Raw genomic sequence first — 18,683 nt, 5'->3', positions numbered from 1 at the left:
TCAGGGGAGCTGATCGCACTTGATGTCTGAGGGACAATCAATGGCTGGCTGAAGTTTGGATTGTTATGGTGCCACATCCTCTCTCCAAACCATGGCACCAACACCTAGAAGAGACCTACTGGAAGGAGGGCCCCTCCTCACTCTTTCCCTCAGTCCTTCTGACCACAGACATGGAAAGGAGTAAAATTAAACACATTTCTTGGCCACGGAGGCTCTGATGTGTTGACAGCCAGCTGGCACATGGCAGTCCTGCCTCCAAGCATAAAGGAAACAGGGTCGGGCAACCCATAACTGACATGGGCCAACAAACACCCTTGGCAGGTGTAAGACAAACATGAAGTAAACACAGCTCTCATGGCGGAACACAGTCCAAGTCCTTGTCTACACTGTGGATTTGCCCCAGCTGCAGCCATTGGTGGAGCTGTGCCAGTGCACACTCCCCACATAGACAGGCAAAGCTGCAAGAAGCCATGGTTTTCACAAGTGTAGCTTAACCCCAGATACAGGCAGAGGTACAAACGGTGACTTATTGAGGCTTTGCCTGTCTACACTAAGCATTTGTGCTGGTGAAGCTATACCACCTGCTGGACACCAATGGCTGAAACTCCCGGAGTACACAAGGCTAGAACGAAACATTTGGCTTTGCCGAGAGAGAGAGAGAATGAATCTTAATACTAACAACAACAAAGCTGCTACTGTTCACTGATGAACACAGACTGATAAGAGAGCCAGAGGATTTCAGACAATGGCCTTTGTTAATTGCAGGAGCAGGTAAGGCCATCCACGTACCTGACTGCACCTACAGTTCAGCTAGACATCTAAATGACCTACCGTGTTGCTTGCCAATAACTGCCAAACTGAGCGGCAGACAAAAACAATCTGAAATCTGGCACACATACAGGGAAGTTTCCTTTAAGGAGCAAAAATCCTTTTTTTCTGGTTGAAATCCCAACTGTTGCTGCCACTTACAAGTCCATTACCATTCTCAGTTGGTGACACAGAGTTATTTAGTCCCGGAGAAAGAAACTTTTGCTTTTTCTCTTTTTATACAAAAACTAGGATATATACAGAATAAGCTTTTTTCTTCCTTTTCTTCCTTCCTTCCTTTCTTTCAAGAGCAGAACAGCAGGAAAATGTGAAACCATTTCCCCACAGGTTCGGAAAAGCTTGTGCTTTTAGATGAGATCCAGAATACTATTATTTTTAAAAAGGCTTTACTCCCTCAGGGAAAAAAAAAAAAAAAGATTTACAAACAAAACAGCCTATATCAACTCTCCAGCAGAGAGATGGATTGACAATATTAATCCAAACATCACGCTATTTAATTCCCCAATAAAACATTGGAAAAAAGGAGCCAACGGTATCCGCGCTAACACTTTTGCTACATATAAAATCTCCAGCTAATATGAAGCCTATGGTACCAATCTCTAAAACAGTTAAGATATATACACATATTTTGGGGGGTATATTAACAAACAGAATATTACAAAATATTAAAGAAGGCAACTCTTCTGTCATTTGTTTCTGTTTTGTTTTTTCACTTGAAGTTGGCGTAATCTGAGAAGGCGTCAATGTATTCCTGCACCACCTTGTAGCAGAATTCGTACTGTTCCTGTGGTGTTTGGGAGAGGAAAAGCACAGCATTAGATGAGGAAAGGGACTTTGCACTTATGGCCTGTGTTATGAAGGGATCAGGCTAGATAATCACAGTGGTCCCTTCCTATCTTGTATCAAAACAATTTCAATCGCACATCTCAGAGTACTTTACAAGAGAAAGGTGAAGCATCATTATTCCCATCGTAGATGGGCAAAACTGAGTCATGCAGAGGCTAGTGGCCTGCTTTTCAAAGGTGCTGAGCATCGACAGATCAGCAGAAGCTACGGATGTTTGGCACTTCTGTCTGTAAGTAACTTCCCATAGTGAAAGAGGCAGCCAGTGGCAGTGTCCAGAACAGAATCAGGTCTCCTTATTCCTAGCACGGTGCTCCCCTCCCTGTAGAACTCAGGTTGTTAGGAGGAAGGGGGTAGGGGAGAGAATCCTCCTTCTCCCCACCATTAGGATTATTTTAACTAGGGAAATTCCCACTCAAAAAACTTGGCTGAGAGGAAGGAAAGTTTGCAGGCACATCTCAACCGAGATCTATTAAGGCATGAAGGGAGCTAGGTAGTGAAGATGCAATAACTTGTGCCTACCAGTGTCTGCACCATATGCGGCCTCTGTAATCTTAAACTCTTCACTGTCTGAAAGACGTCCAGAATCCCCTCGGCTTTAACCCTTTCCAGGACAGTGCTCAGTGCACAAAAGGTTCCTGTTCTTCCTGCCCCGGCACTGGCAAAGAGACAAAAAGAAGAGCACAGAGAAAGTGACCAATAGAGAGTACATTCATTTGGCTGCATGGATGCTCCAACCCAGGCAGTGGGAGGGAAATGCTGGGGAACGTGAACATCTTGAACAGTCTCCTTTGTGCTTTCTAGTTTAACTACCATTTATAGACAGTTGTTTTCATGTGAAGCATCCCATCTGACTAACTATCCATTGTTCCCTCCTCTCTTGGGCACCAGCTCATGTCTGGCCAGAATTAGGTCAAACAGCTAGTCAGATGGTGAAGAAGGTTTGGACATCATGTGACATGAGCTGAGTGGTCTCAGACCAGTTCCCAATTTCTCCACATCAACTCCCACCACAAACTCAACTATCGCCGAAATAGGAGGAAGAGACGCCAAGGACTGAATGGGGCCTGGTGACAGAATTACTCCCGGACCCCTCCAGCTCCAGGTTGAGGCACACTGGCGGGGCAGCATGAGGGAAGCTTGCACCACAGCTGTCTGTGCTGCCCCTGATCAGTGGGCTGAGGACGTCCATCACCAGCCCGGTCCCTTTCACTGGCTTGCAGATCTATCGAAGTTACCCAAGACCAGAGCAATGCTGGCTCTAGGCCAACTGTGTCCAGTCCCTTGGCCTGACTGGGCTGTACCTGCAGTGCACAGTGATTGGATGGTTCCCAGACTGCTGCTGCTGTTTCTGCACAGCTGCAATGATATTGATCATTCCTTTCCCATCGCTAGGGATTCCAACTTCCGGCCAGCCATGGAAATGGAACTGTCGAATCTGCCGGCTCTTGTTTTCCTTGCAGGAGAAAAACAATGACAACTTCACTCCACTAGACCAACTTAAGTCCAGATGCGTAGCTGGAAACAGATTGTTGCAAGGGCTTGGGAAGAAAGGTTAGCAGAGAATGATCAGAAGGACAGTAGCAGCAGATGCCCAATAGGACCAATGGCAGTGTGTCAGGGAGTCGATTGGTGGGGGGTGCCCTAGGGGACAAAGTGGGCAACTGGAAACCAGGGAGGGTTTGGGAGGCCCAGGAGGGAACCAGCAGAGGAGAGAGTATGGGTTGGATGGCAGCAGGGAGGTGGGGGGCAGGGAGTGGATAACTGAGTTTCTGGCGGGGGAAGGGAACTCCGCAGTGGGGGAGGCATGACCATAGGTCAGTGGGAGAGGAGGGGTTAACAACGGGGAAGGGGATAGGACAGCAGCGTGCAGGGAGAGGGGTGAGGAAGGAGGGAACTGGCAGTGGAGGTGTTGGTTTGGGGCGATTGTGGAAGGGTAGGGAAGCTGAGGAGGGGCTAGGGGAAAGGGGAAGAATCAGCATTTGGGACAGGGCTGCAGGAGTGAGGGGAAGCAGGGCAACTATAGACAGAACCAGGGGTTAACTACAGCAAATGCCCAGAGATCCCAGAGCTGCCTTCCATGGTGAGGGAGAGAGATTCCTACCCTGGTGTTTGTTACTAGCAGGTCCCGCACTGTGTAGCTCTCACATTCCTCTTCTTTTTTCAGCTCCATGGTGATGTCTCCATAGGACACAGAGCCATCAGAAGGCCAGTACTGGGCACATTTCTCCTGAGAAAGCATGAGAGGTGACGAGGTGAGAAACCTCCATGTGGCAGCATGAAATCCCCCCCTCTCCATCCTGGCCTATGGGGTCTGTTACAAGGAGGCCTCAGTAGGCCAACCATGGGATCCAGAGGTTTAGAGGGGAATCAGGATGCTGCTCTCTAGCTTTGTGCATGAGTGATGTTGCTCTCCAGAAGCCAGCGCACAGACAGTAACTAGTGAGTGGCCATTTACCTCAAGAGGTGTTTTGGGAGTGGAATGTCTTGGGTCCTTGTCCCATCTCCTCATGTCTGAAATTTATACTGTGTCTATAAGCACGTGGATTCTTTGGGGGTAAAACCAGAGGTCGGGCTGCAGCACAAGATTCTCCAGAGATGGTCGGGTGCATGTGTGTGTGTTAAATAGTTACATAAGTTGGGATGTGTTGGGAACAAGCAACAGGGGGCTGTACGGTCTTGCCTTGATTTTCCCACCGGTGATGAAGTCGTCATGATGTTGCTTTCCCAAAAGCTGCAGGGTTAGTTAATCCCAGGCACTTACCTGGCCTCTCTCTTCCAGCTCTGTTAACATAACTATAGAGCAGGATTTCCACTCCCAGATCATCCTCCAGAAATCCTCTATTGTGTGCTGAAGAGGGCCCTGGCTGGCGATGTATGAGTCCTTCTGGCGATAACCCTGCAATTTCAAGCCATGGTTGTTGGGGTGGCAGAACTGCATGCAGACTGGAAATCACCCCAGTGCTGTCAGCATCTGCAGCAGCAGCTGTTCTACCTGACACAGAGCTATGCTGACATGAACTCCCTCACAGCCACGTTGAAAAGTTCATCCACAGAGAGATTGCTATCAGATGGTGCAGAGCATACGGCAAGACAAGAAGTGTGAGGGGTTGGTGACAGTGGGCACCAGGGCGGGGAACTGGGTGGGAACTCACCGGGAGAGTCCTGTGGGTGGATCACAGGCTCCAAAGCACAGATCATATGAAACCAGTGTGTTTGGCTTGGTTTCAGGAGGAAACCGCACTAAAGCTCAGAGTCTCCCATTTCTCTCCCCACACCAACCAGAACCTGAAATCCCTTCCTGGTGGCAGTTGAAAAACTTGGTTCTTGTTTGCCAAAGGCTTGTGAACTTGGCTGTCTTCTGTACAGGCAGGGAAGGGGATCAGTGCTGCAACAAACCTTTTTCATCTCTAACTTCTATGATCCAGTTTCCTTTTCATTCAGAAGTTGGATGTTTGAACAACTTCTTGTACAAATTACTTGGTGTAGATCTTCTGCTGTGTAGCACATGGCTACACAGCAGACAGAATCACAGGAGTCAGAGACAGAAATGACCCTTTACACCCTCCCTGCCAGTGCAGGATCAGACCTGTTTAAATGTTCCAGGTGATGAGGCTTCCACCACAGGGAGACTGTTCCAGAGGGCAATACATCACATTGCAATCTCCCCTATTATCAGGCAACCCCATCACTCCGGCTTATCCCCAGTATATCACATAAGTAGCTGCTTTCCCCTTCTGGCACCTACACCCTTGATGTATTTGGAGGCTGTCCTTTTGTCCCATTATCCAAATGTAAAAAGTCAAGATGGCAGCAGCTCTTGCTCTGCCAAGGCTCTGCCATCACTCATCTCCACTCTATCAGCTCTGTTATGCCTCATAATTTGCTGTCTCAGTCATGTTCCATGGTGAAGACTCACGCTACAGGCTATTACTTAGACATAGTCAAAACATTCTTCCTTCCTGGGGAGCCTTGTTTTTTAGCATTAATTCTGACCCCAAAGTAGCTTTAATTCCAATGCATCCAGCCTTCCCAGGCCCACTTTTCAGCTATGACTCATCACAGCACGTCATTGAGCTTAGGTATCTAATCACTGTGCCCCACATAGGGTGGTCCAGTAAATTAGTGACAACACAAAGGAAACAGATGATCAAGAGTCTTGTACATGTTACATAAAGAGCCCTTACAGCATCTCAAGCACGTGCCTCTCTTGTGTTGGACTGCGCGTCTCCTTTTGGGTCTTTGCCACACATTGTAAGTGGCCCACGTTGCTCATTTGGCTCTTGAAGAATTGAGAACTGTAACCCAAGGTACAAAGAACCAGACATCGGGGTTCCAGCTTGCTGCACCACACAATGGTCCTACTTCTCATGCACCTTCCACTCGTGGATCTCAAACTGACTGACAAATCCTCACTAAGCCTCCCAGCCTCACTGTGAGGCGGGTTGTCCTGTCCTCATTTTGCAGGTGGGGGAAGATTGAGGCATATAGAGGTTGACAGGAATTGGGGGGAAGGTCTGTGGTCCTGACTCGCTCAGTCCCAACAGTGGTAGGAAGAGAGCTTGGCTCCGGCAGACCCTAGGAAGGCTGCAGACGGATGTGGAATGGACTGCACAGGGAACTTGGAGAATCAAATTGGCATCCTCTCACTTCCTGTGGACCTACCCAGGTCAGCATGAAAGAGAACCCCACCCAGCCTCAGGGGGCTAACTGGGACACTCAAAGCCCCTATGAGCCTTGGTAGGTCTGCCAATACTTAGCGAGCTTGTCCGGGTGCTGATGAGGCTTTTGGTAGAAATGTGTCTATTACAGTGAGAAGCCTCCCCAGTGATGCGGTGACACCAAATCTGAGCTCTGTCTGCACAGTAAAGGGCTACAGACCTCGGTCTCGTCTACAAAAGAAAATGGTTCAGATTTAACTACACTGCTTTAGAAACTGATGTAGTTAAACAGCTGCTGGCCACTTCTGTGGACACTCAGATTCTAGTTTAAAAGTGTCCACACAAGGGGATGACACCAAATTAGCTAACTCGGTGTCTAACACAATGTAGTTAAATCAGGACCAGATCTTACTGCTTCTGTAGAGGAAAGCTCATGTCTCCAGCGAGCCTGAGATAAGCTGTGCTTGGCTCACCACAGCCAACAATCCACAGTGATGGTCCAAATTAAAAAGTTGATGTCTTTAGAAATTAGGCTTGAGTCAGCTAACTATTGGTCCTGGGCACTAGCTCGCAGCCACGGCTGCCAAATAAACTCAAGTGTTGTTCTCCTCTTCTTTGCAGTTTTTTTTGTTGCTACAGAGTGACGAAAACGTGAAATGACCAAAACATCAGAAGTCTCTTTGGACCCCGGAGAACACCTGCTTTTAGGATGTCATAATTCAGGAATCCCTTGTTTGAGTCAGTTCAAATTTTGTAGAAAAATTTTACCCTGGGCCCAGACCTAACCTACCAGTTTTAACAATGATGTAGCTTTTACTGTGGATTTTAAGGAGAGAGGAGCAAAACCAGGCCTACATTGCAATCTACAGTATAGGGTGACAACTGCTGTTCCACAACCAAGAAACATTCCTCCTTCTGACAGTCAAAGTTTCTGTTGTTCTTTTTCATCCGAGTTTGCAGCGAGAACACAAAGATGCTTAGTCATTTGGTGCGTGTCAGTCAAGCAAAGTTCAGTAGAGGCAGGAAATCGAATTCTCAACAAAGCTGCCTACACCGCATCAAGGGCTTTCTGACCTAGATTCATGACAAACAAACAGGGCTGGGACGCCAAGTGGGCTGCTTATACTGCGCTCTGTTTGAAACAGATTGAGTCAGAATGTAATGACAGAGCAGCATAGCGGGACTCACCCATTATGGATGATACTCATTAGAAAATTACATTGCAGGGGGATAGATAGATCAGGGTGTTATGCATGTGACACAGTGCCTTTCCCCTCTCTGTCACTGGTTCGAATCTAGCCCAGGACAGTCATTATCAAAAATGACTTGCCTTTGGGAGCAACTGTCATCTGGGGTTATAGACAGGATTGGGTGTCAGAAGACCTGGGGATCCTATATCACTTACTCATTGTTGGGTGCATTGCGTGTATGAATGCTAATGTAAGGCTTCCTGTTGACATCAGCAGGACTACCTGTCAGCAAGGGCTGTGCAACTTGGTGAGCAGATCACTTAACCTCTTTGTCTCATTTCCTCCAGTCTGAGGATAATGAGGCTGATCTGCTTTTGTCAAGGGCTTTGAGATTGGTGTATTATGATTACATTGCATTGTTTGGTGGATGTTCAGTGGCCAAATGAAAGGAGCTTGTAGTCCCCGTTCTATGCCTAGGAGACAGGTAGTCACTATCAAACTTGTTGTGGGGCTCAGTGGAAGACCCAACGGGGCTGTTGAGACTGAAATCACCCTGTGATGTGTCTCTTCAGGTCATGAAGAGGCACATGGGTGGGGCAGCACGGAAGCTCATGCGGCTTTTGCCTGAGCTGTACATGTTATTAGGATAAACAAGGGACTCCAGTCCCCAGTCAGACTAGCACCTTCCATCAGCTCTAAATACAATAAAAAAAACCCCCAACACCCTAAAAAGGAAGCATTTAAAGACTAGGCCCATCCTGGCTATGTTTGAGGTGGACGGTTATTGGCTGCAACCTGCCATGGTTAGAGTATGAACAGGAAACAAGAACTTACATCAATAAAGGACGCATTGACATAGTCTGTGTTCTCTTCGCCTCTCTTCACTGGAATGATCACTCGATTGAACTCATCTAAAATAGAAGCCAGACAAGCAGGTTGGAGTTTTGGGGAATATTTTCAAAACACAGATACTTTGCTACTCAGGCATCAACCTTCGGATGAAAGTTAATGCAGCCCCAAGGGTGCCGTCAGATTGAGACAACCGAGAAGAAGGATGGCTCAGTGAACAGGGAGCTAGCCTGGGACTTGGGAGACCTCCATTCAGTTCCATGCTGTATCCCAGACTCCCTGTGTGACCCTGGGCAAGTCACTTAATTTCTCTGTACCTCAGTTCCCATCTATACACTGGAGATAACAGCATTTCTGTACCTCACAGGTGTGTTGTGCGGATACATTCATTAAAGATTGTGGGGGGCTCAGATAATGCACAGTAATGGAGACCCTGGAGCTCTTGGACAGATAAATCATAGTGTTAACGACACTCTAAAGCAGAGTGAAACGTTTGTGCCTTGGGCAAAATTATTTAGGAACAGAGCTGGTCAGAAATTTTCACTGGAAAAAAAATGAATAGTGGTACTCAAATTCTGAATCATCAAAATTTCTCATGACCCAGAAATCTCAAATGTTGACCAGCTCTATTCCTAAACCATACTGGGAAATGGAAATCGTCCAGCATGGTCTGCCTCCTTTAGCATGAGCACAGCAAATATTCACCCATTTGCCATCTCAGTTCAAGATAGCACTTTTCCCCAGTGACTACCATCTTAACTTCAACTTTCATTTAAAAGAATTAAGTCTTTAGCCCTCATGGTTGCAACCTGAAATGTGAATCCAGGAACCAAAGCAGTGCTGTCTACACAGCAGTTTGAACCACTCCTTTTCAGATCAATGGGGTGTTGACTCTGAAGCCCAATGATGACAATTTAAAAGTCAGAATTTCTAACTATTTCATGGACCAAAGATTGGAAGGGGAGAGATTACCAGATTATGGAATTCCAGCACAGTCTGGTAAGGGTGACTTGTCATTTTGGTGTCAACAGAGGGTGGGGCTTAGGAGAGTACTAGTGTTTATTTTCTCCCAATATGAACCCTCACATATCAGTATCTAGGCACTGTAGAATAATTGCTTGCAAGCACATGGAGCATGGTTCGCAGAGCCAAAATTCACATGGCCTAAATCATTAGCATTATTAATTTGTATTGCAGTAGCATCTAGGATCACGGATCAGTGCTGGACACTGCACAGATAACTAACAAAGACAGTCCCTTGTCCCAGACAACTAATCAGATGGAATGCAACAGGTAGATAAGACCGAACAAAAATCTGCGTGTTGCATGGCTCTGGCTCTTCATCTTTCTACTTCTCCACGTGGGCACCAATGATACTGCCAAGAATGACCTTGAGCAGGTCACTGCAGACTACATGGCTCTGGGAAGAAAGATAAAGGAGTTTGAGGCACAAGTCGTGTTCTCTTCTATCTTCCCTGTTGAAGGAAAAGGCCCAAGTAGGGACCATCGAACTGTGGAAGTAAATGCGTGGTTGCACAGGTGGTGTTGGAGAAAGGGCTTTGGATTCTTCAACCATGGGATGTTGTTCCAGGAAGGAGGATTGCTAGGAAGAGATGGGATCCACCTAACGAAGAGAGGGAAGAGCATCTTCGCAGGCAGGTTTGCTAACCTAGTGAGGAGGGCTTTAAACTAGGTTCGCCGCGAGATGGAGACCTAAGCCCTGAGGTAAGTGGGGAAATGGGATATTGGGAGGAAACACAAGGAGGAGGGTGCAACAGGGGAGGCCTCCTGATTCATACTGAAGAAGTAGGGCAATCAGCTAGCTATCTTAGGTGCCTTTACACGAACGCAAGAAGCCTGGGAAACAAGCAGGAAGAATTGGAAGTCCTGGCACAGTCAAGGAACTACGATGTGATTGGAATTACAGGGACGTGGTGGGATAACTCACATGACTGAAGCACTGTCATGGATGGGTATAAACTGTTCAGGAAGGACAGGCGGGGGAGAAAAGGTGGAGGAGTTGCACTGCATGTAAGGGAGCGGTATGATTGCTCAGAGCTCCAGCATGAAACTGGAGAAAAGCCTGTTGAGAGTCTTTGGTTTAAGTTTGAGGCGAGAGCAACAAGGGTGATGTTGTGGTGGGCATCTGCTATAGACCACCAGACCACGAGGATGAGGTAGACGAGGCTTTCTTCAGACAACCAAGAGAAGTTTCCAGATCACAGGCCCTGGTTCTCATGGGGGACTTCAATCACGCTGACATCTGCTGGGAGAGTAATACAGTAGTGCACAGACAATCCAGGAAGCTTTCGGAGAGTGTTGGGGACAACTTCCTGGTGCAAGGGATGGGAGGAACTAACTAGGGGCTGTGCTCCACTTGACCTGCTACTCACAAACAGGGAAGAATTGGTAGGGGAAGTAGCAGTGGGTGGCAACCTGGGCAGCAGTGACCATGAGATGGTCAAGTTCAGGATCCTGACAAAAGAAAGAAAGGAGAGCAGCAGAATAAGGACTCTGGACTTCAGAAAAGCAGACTGACTCCCTCAGGGATCTCCTGGGAGGCTAATATGAGGGGGAAAGGAGTCCAGAAGAACTGGCTGTATTTTAAAGAAGCCTTATTGAGGGCGCAGGAACAAACCATCCTTATGTGCAGAAAGAATAGCAAATATGGCAGGCGACCAGCTTGTCTGAACAGAGAAATCTTCGGTGAGCTTAAACACAAAAAGGAAGCTTACAAGAAGTGGAAACTTGGACAGATGACTAGGGAGGAGTATAAAGATATTGCTCGAGCATGCAGGGGTATAATCAGGAAGGCCAAAGCACAATTGGAGTTGCAGCTAACAAGGGATGTGAAGGGTAACAAAGGGTTTCTATGGGTATTGTAACAAGAAGGTGGTCACAGGAAGTGTGGGACCCTTACTGAACGGGGGAGGCAACCTAGTGACAGTTGATGTGGAAAAAGCTGAAGTACTCAGTGCTTTTTTTGCCTTGGTCTTCACAACAAAATCAGCTCCCAGACTGCTGCACTGGGAAGCACAGTATGGGAGAGGAGGTGAGCAGCCCTCAGTGGTGAAAGAACAGGTTAAGGACTAGATAGAAAAGATGGACATGCACAAATCCATGGGGCCGGATGCAACTCATTTGAGGGTGCTGAGGGAGTTGGCTGATGTTATTGCAGAGCCATTGGCCATTATGTCTGAAAACTCGTGGTGATTGGGGGAGGTCCTGAACGATTGGAAAAAGGCAAATATAGGGCCCATCTTTAAAAAAGGGAAGAAGGAGAACCCAGGGAACTACAGACCGGTCAGCCTCACCTCAGTCCCCGGAAAAATCATGGAGCAGGTCCTCAAAGAATCCATTCTGAAGCACTTGGAGGAGAGGAAGGTGATCAGGAACAGTCAACTTAGATTCACCAAGGGCAAGTTAGGCCTGACCAACCTGATTGCCTTCTATGATGAGATAACTGGCTCTGTTGATATGGGGAAAGCAGTGGATCTGATATACCTTGACTTTAGCAAAGCTTTTGATACGGTCTCCCACAGTATTCTTGCCAGCAAGTTAAAGTATGGATTGGATGAATGGACAATAAGGTGGACAGAAAGCTGGCTAGATTGTTGGGCTCAACGGGTAGTGATCAATGGTTCAATGTCTAGTTGGCAGCTGGTATCAAGCGGAGTGCTCCAGGGATCAGTCCTGGGGATGGTTTTATTCAACATCTTCATCAGTGATCTGGACGATGGGATAAATTGCAGCCTCAGCAAGTTCGCAGTTGACACTAAGCTGGGGGGAGAGGTAGATACACTGGAGGGTATGGATAGGGTCCAGAGTGACCTAGACAAATTGGAGGATTGGGCCAAAAGAAATCTGATGCGGTTCAACAAGGACAAGTGCAGAATCCTGCACTTAGGACAGAAGTATCGCATGCACTGATACAGGCTGGGGACTGACTGGCTAAGCGGCAGTTCTGCAGAAAAGGACCTGGGGATTATAGTGGACGAGAAGCTGGATATGAGTTAACAGTGTGCCCTTGTTGCCAAGAAGGCTAATGGCATACTGGCCTGCATTAGTAGGAGCATTGCCAGCAGATCGAGGGAAGTGATTGCTCCCCTCTATTTGGCACTGGTGAGGCCACAGCTGGAGTATTCCATCCAGTTTTGAGCCCCCCACTACAGGAAGGATGTGGACAAATTGGAAAGAGTCCAGCGGAATGAAAATGATTAGGGGGCTGGGGCACACGACTCCTGAGGAGAGGCATTTGATAGCAGCCTTCAACTACCTGAAGCGGGGTTCCAAAGAGGATGGAGCTCGGCTGTTCTCAGTGGTGGCAGATGACAGAACAAGGAGCAATGGTCTCAAGTTGCAGTGGGGGAGGTCTAGGTTGGATATTAGGAAAAACTATTTCACTAGGAGGGTGGTGAAGCACTGGAATGGGTTACCTAGGGAAGTGGTGGAATCTCCATCCTTAGAGGATTTTAAGGCCCGGCTTGACAAAGCCCTGGCTGGGATGATTTAGTTTGTCCTGCTTTGAGCAGTGGATTGGACTAGATGATGTCCTGAGGTCTCTTCCAACCCTAATCTTCTATGATCTCCTGGGCAGGCTACTTTGGACTATGCAGTGAGTCACCTCTTCTAGTCTGCATGCCACTGCCCAGCTTCTCAAAAACACCAAGAAACGTGAGCACATGGCCTGCCACAGAGTGAGCTGGCCCTAACAGCCAGGCTTCACCCGTCTCCCCAGGTGGAGGGAATGAATACAGAGGTCAAATGATTGAAGCATATGACTCAGAACCAGTTATACTAAAAGATGTAAAAGGCTGCGTGAGCTCAGTGAGGGAGAGTTTGAAGAGAGTCTCAAAGGAGCAGAAGAGCTGCTCTGTACAGAGTTACAGGCCCCTTAGCTTCCAGGCAAGGGGCCAGGGGGCTGGAGAGTGGGGGAGCCAGCCTGCAAGAGGAAAGCCTTGGCAGGGACACATCTAAGAGCCTTTCACCAAGGGTGTGAGCCAGCTAGGAAGGCTAGGGCAAGTTTTCAACTTTTTTAATAAACCAGACTCCAAAAAGGGGAGAGTTATTGAGAAAGCACTTGCAGTGTGAAGTTTCCTAAACTGGAGAAGGGGAAACTGAGGCAAGGGCAGGGCCCAAATCCAGACTGGGTAAGCCCAGCTACAGCCTCAATGCTCAGATGCCTCCACTGGCTCCCCATTCATTTCAGGATTCACTTCAAATTTACCTCATTTGTTTTCAAGGCCTTCCATCTTATGCTCATCACTCTGCTCCCTCCACTCACAGTGGCTCGTCCCCATCCCCTTCACAAACTACTGTTGGTGCAAGAGCCACCTCCTCTGCAGCTGTTGCTGCCTTTTGTCCTCCCAAATGATTCACCCTCTATATTTATCCATTTGTCCCCTGAGTGTGTCTTTGCTCTGGGCAGGATGGAAGAAAAACTCACATGGAATTATTTGAAGCACCCTGTTTTTCTTCATGTTTGCCGGCAAGTTGCCTGTTCTCATCTTGTCATTCTGGATTTTGATTGAAGTTAGTTTCTGCATGGGGGACAATAAAATCAACCTATAACTTTCAAATGACCAAAAGAAGCCAAGACCATAACAGTCAAAACGCCCCACACCAGTCCAAGCCAATCGCCCCAAGCCTGCCCAGGCCCCGTGCCAATCCAAGCCAACTGCCAAGTCTGAGTGAGCTGCCTTGAGCCAGCAATTCCCAGCCACTGGGATATGCACCAGAATAAGGAGTTCACGCTTTCACCACTGGCATGCTAGACCATCCCTCCCCTCCTTTAAATAATGAGCCTTGATGTGGGTCTCTGCATGATGCCACTGCCTATGTCTCACTGTATGCAGCTGTGCACACTATATTCTGCAATCACAGAATATTAGGGTTGGAAGAGACCTCAGAAGGTCATCTAGTCCAATCCCCTGCTCAAAGCAGGACCAACCGCAACTAAATTAATGGAGCTGTCAGATCTACGACCCCCTTCTGTACTCTCATAAGGATGGTCAGGAGACCTGGCTCAATTCCTGGCTCTGCCAAAGATTCCCAATGTGGCCTTAGGCCAGTCACTTCATCTCTGTGTGCCCCAGTGACCCATCTATCAGAGAGGGATATTAACAGTTCCCTACTGCTGATCTCTGCAAGACAGAGACACTACAGTGATGGGGGCCATAAAACTGGCTAGACAGAGAGAACACACTCTACTTTATCATCAAGTCCCCAGCCCTGTCTCCTCCTGTCAAATTCTGGTTGTTGAGCTGGGAACTAGCAGTGGGAAGGCAGGGGGCACAAGGAGCTCATGTCAAGAATCAGAGAGTGTTTTGGCTTTGAAAAAGGACTCCTTCCTGTCAGGAGTCCCAGGCCACACTTCTCAGCTGACGGCTGCTTTCCCTAATCTTTGGGCTGGCATTCCCCTACAGGACTCCTCCAAACCCTCAAACCAGCTGGCTTCCAGGTGTCACTTACAGAGAAACTGCACTGGTTACTACAAACACACTCCAGCGAAATGTTCCTGCTGGGGAAAGGGCCTTGGAACGAAGGGCCCCCTTTTATTCGATATTTAAGGAACAAACAGATCATCCAAACTCTTTGTGCCAGTGGAGGGGCTGTTCCCTCTGCAGGCACTGCCTAGTATTTTGTCGAGTCTGGCTGTCACTCTGCCTGGAGAACCTGCTGTCTCAGGATGGGACTGGATGCAACTTTCATGAGTCACTTGTCCTGGTTTCTCTTTGCAAGGGCACTGAGCCAGCATGGTTTTGACAAACCCACCTTGAACTCCTCCTCTAACCCATTGCTGCTGGTCCCGGGCACTTTGTTGTAGATTTTCTGGAGGTGGCTCTCTAGTGAGGTCACTTCTAGCTCTGTGTCTCCATACAGATAGTGCTCCAGAAGTGCTTGGTATATAAACACATATTGCATCTGAAAGGGAAGGATGAAGTTACAGGAAGAGACGGCAGCTTCCATACCATGCTCTGAACCCATTCAGCTCCCTGTCTTTCAGCTGAGTGCAATCTAGGAGAGCGTGTGTGGGAAGGGTGGAAGCCCAAAGTCCAGGCACCAACATCAGCACAACCACTGAGCAAACTGGACACATTAAAGTCAATGGGAACTTTCCCCCCATCTGGGACAGGATCAAACTCTTATAACATGTTCTCAGTGACCAGCTACAGAGTGGGGCCATGGGCTGGCAGATCAGGAGATGCTCATGGCTGAAGGAAACAAGGTGGGGGAACAAGGGCAGACCTAGGATGCATGGAACAATGAAGAGTGGCTCAGAGAGGAAGCTGCCTGGAGAGGACTGGTGTTCACATGCAGGCTTCCCCTGTCCATGGAGAGTGGGAAAGGCCACATGCTCTGTTTAAATGGCTGAGCATGGCTGCTGCTACTGAATGTCCAGAGCTGGACTCCCAAACACTGATGCATCCCAAATCAGATGCTACTTTTTAGAACATTGGCCTTGTCCTCACTGTGCCTCAGTGTCACTGTTTGTAAAATGGGGATGGTGATACCTGCCTGCCACACAGGCTTAGTTAAGGTTTGCGAAGGGCATGGGGAGCTTTGCATGAAGGGTGCTATAGAACAGCGGTGTGCAAACTGTGGGGCGTGCCCCCTATGGGGGCGCAGAGGGATGTTTGGGAGGCCAAGCAGCGAAGTCGGGCGATTCATGCCAGCCCCCACAAGGGGCATGGAGGAAGCACCTCAGCAGGCCACCCTGCCTGTGGGTCAGTGTGCTCCGCCTAGTTCTACTCCCAGCAGCCTCCACCCCCGAGACATGCCTTCCCCCACCCTGAAAACCCGAAGGGGGAGGGGCAGGTATTGGCCCTGCCCTAGCAGTGCAGCCTGGCTGCAAGACAGAAGCAGCCTGCTGCTGAGGAAGCCTTGGCTGTGTAGTAATGGGGGTGTGTGTGTGTGTGTGTGTGCGTGCGCATGTGCACGGACAGATTCCATTACTGGTAAGGGGGGCATGACTGGAAAAGTGTGTGCACCACTGCTACAGAGGGCAAAGTGTTATCAGCCATGCTCCAGTAATGGGTGGAAGCTGGAAAGTACTGTGGTCTGGAGGAATGAATGGAGGTTCTGGGAGTCAGTAGATCTGCCTCTTACTTCTGTGCATCCTTGGGCAAATCACCTCACCTGTCTGTACTTCAGTGCCCTTTCTGTAAAATGGAGGTGAGATTGACCCACCTCACAGGGGTGCTGCAACCGATTAGCTGCTGTCTGCAGTGTCCTGAGTGTGGGAAGTGCTATGTAAGTGCCCAGAGTCACAGAGCCCCTCTCCAGCCCCTTGGAGTGGACTTACATCGGTCTGTACCATCTGGCAGCGCTGAGCCCGGATCCGGCTCACAAAACCGTACACATCCACCTTCCTCTCTGCATGCATCATGTCCAGCATGGCATCAATGACGATAAAAGTGCCTGTGCGTCCTACCCCGGCGCTGTAACATCAGAGGAACAAGCAGTCAGTGCAGCTGGCATTGGAGTATGGCCCCTTCCACGGCCCCACGCCTGCTCAGGGAAGGTTAGCTGCTGCACAAAGCAACAGAAAGAGCCAAGAGGCTACAACAACTCACCCTAGACAGCAGGCAGCTCAATCCATTCCAGACAAGAAAGAAGAAGGGAGCTCGAACTTGTACCCAACTACAACAGGGGCTATTCTAGGGTCCAAAGGCTACAGCTGAGACAGACATTTCTAGACTCCAACAATCCCACCCCCTGGGACTCAGAGCGCATGAGAGCACAGAGCAGGCCACAGTGAACCCCGGAGTCGACTCAGACTGATAGCGTCTTGAAGGCCTGCCTGTGGATGTTGCCTGGCTGTCCTCTGCCCCCAGCTTCCTTCCAGCCTGCCCTCTCCCTTACAGGGGTAGGCCCATGGCAGCCAGCCACTCTGACAGGCCAGAGCCCAGCTCCATCACTCCTCTCTCTGGCTCTGGCCATGCTTTGGGTTCCTGTTCTCAGTGCTCAGCTCTCAATGTATCAAGGGAGAGATGAGCCCAAGGGAAGGTCAGGCTTGTGGGAACTTTTCATGGAAGAGTATGTAGAGCTGGAGAGGCTCAGGGTGGATCCTTGCACTAGTTCCAACACGTTTGAGTCTTGTCAGGGAGCCTGAGGGAGACGCATGGAGTACCATGCACTAGTGTGTGTGTGTGTGTGTGTGTGTGCGCGCACGTGCATCCTGCAAGAGGGATTTGCCCAACATTCTCAGTCACATCATCTCTAGCTCACCCTGTTACACTGGCTGCATATTCTACTGCCACACTCCTCTCTAGAGGTGGCTGCATATCAGTTCCGCTGGGTCTTTATAGTTTGTGAAGGGTAAAGGGGCTACAGAAGTGAACAGCATTACAGACAGCATTGTCTCATGGCCAGAGCAGGGGAATGTGAGTCAGGAGAGCTGGGTCCAACTGCTGGTTCTGCCACTCACTTGCCACCATGACCCTGAGCAAGTCAAGGTGCCTGGCTGGCTCCCACCCTCCCTGGCAGTGCTCTAGAACAGGGGTGTGTGGAAGCTATATATCAAATATGGTGGATATTACCCCAGGCAAGCTCTGCAGCTTCTTTGTTATTCCAGGTAGAGAGAGAGCCTGGAGCTCCTTGCTTTGCCTGGGATCCACTCCAGTAAGGGTTAAAGCCCAAATCTCAAATGCTGGATGCTGGAATGTTATAGCCTGCTGTGATATTACCCCCTGGTGGCTGTGTCCACAGAGCAGCCAAGTGAGCTGTTACTACTACTCCTGCTAGCCACAGGCCATCCTCTTTGGTCACATGGCTCACGCGAGGCCTGTGCTTTTGGAGGTGAAAGGGCAGGGCTCTAATCCCAGCTCCCCGTGCATGTGATTTATGTATAACTATGGCTGTTGCTTGCACTCATGCAGTGAATCCAGGACCCCCTCTGTCTGCCCCTGGCAACCTTCTGCAGGAGATAGAACAGGTTTCTCTGGATAACCCCCAAGAGCCGTCAGACAGAGATACATGGAGGAGGGAGGGAGGGCGGGCTCTCTGGGAGATGTGGCCCTGGACTCACCTGCAGTGAACGACTATCGCTCCTGCATACTGGGGGTTACACATCTTCACCTTCTTCAGGAACTTCAGCATCCCGATAGGGGTGAAGGGGACCCCAAAGTCAGGCCAACTGGTGAAGTGGAACTGGGTCACCAGGCGCTGAGGCTTTTTGTTTGTGACATCACCTACCTGTGGGGAGAGCACATGCCTTGGTTACTGTCAGACACTCAGCTTCATTACCTTCCCCCAGGGACTGAGAGCAGAGAGGAGCTTCCAGTCCAGGGTTCAGGCAGCCCTAAAGTTC

The 18,683-nt window shown here is 49.0% G+C and overlaps 1 protein-coding gene across 9 annotated transcripts in view; it reads right to left on the bottom strand.

Annotated features, from left to right (window-relative positions):
- Window positions 1–1,525: 1,525 nt before the first annotated feature.
- Window positions 1,526–18,683, bottom strand: part of PTPRA (protein tyrosine phosphatase receptor type A) — a 253,571-nt gene continuing 236,413 nt past the window's right edge. For all 9 annotated transcript variants that reach the window (XM_043544904.1, XM_037898339.2, XM_043544901.1 and 6 more), the window contains 10 exons: window positions 18,402–18,568; window positions 16,677–16,812; window positions 15,146–15,295; window positions 13,818–13,911; window positions 8,357–8,433; window positions 4,436–4,570; window positions 3,776–3,901; window positions 2,976–3,127; window positions 2,194–2,329; window positions 1,526–1,612 (listed from right to left, as the gene is read on the bottom strand). In XM_043544904.1, coding sequence (XP_043400839.1) covers window positions 1,538–1,612; window positions 2,194–2,329; window positions 2,976–3,127; window positions 3,776–3,901; window positions 4,436–4,570; window positions 8,357–8,433; window positions 13,818–13,911; window positions 15,146–15,295; window positions 16,677–16,812; window positions 18,402–18,568 — 1,248 coding nt within the window. In that variant the 3' untranslated portion in view covers window positions 1,526–1,537. The remainder of the gene's footprint in view (window positions 1,613–2,193; window positions 2,330–2,975; window positions 3,128–3,775; window positions 3,902–4,435; window positions 4,571–8,356; window positions 8,434–13,817; window positions 13,912–15,145; window positions 15,296–16,676; window positions 16,813–18,401; window positions 18,569–18,683) is intronic.

This window comes from Chelonia mydas, chromosome 4 (assembly GCF_015237465.2).
Source record: "Chelonia mydas isolate rCheMyd1 chromosome 4, rCheMyd1.pri.v2, whole genome shotgun sequence".
In the NCBI taxonomy this organism is placed as follows: domain Eukaryota; kingdom Metazoa; phylum Chordata; order Testudines; family Cheloniidae; genus Chelonia; species Chelonia mydas.
This window is presented reverse-complemented; position numbering and strand designations above follow the sequence as displayed.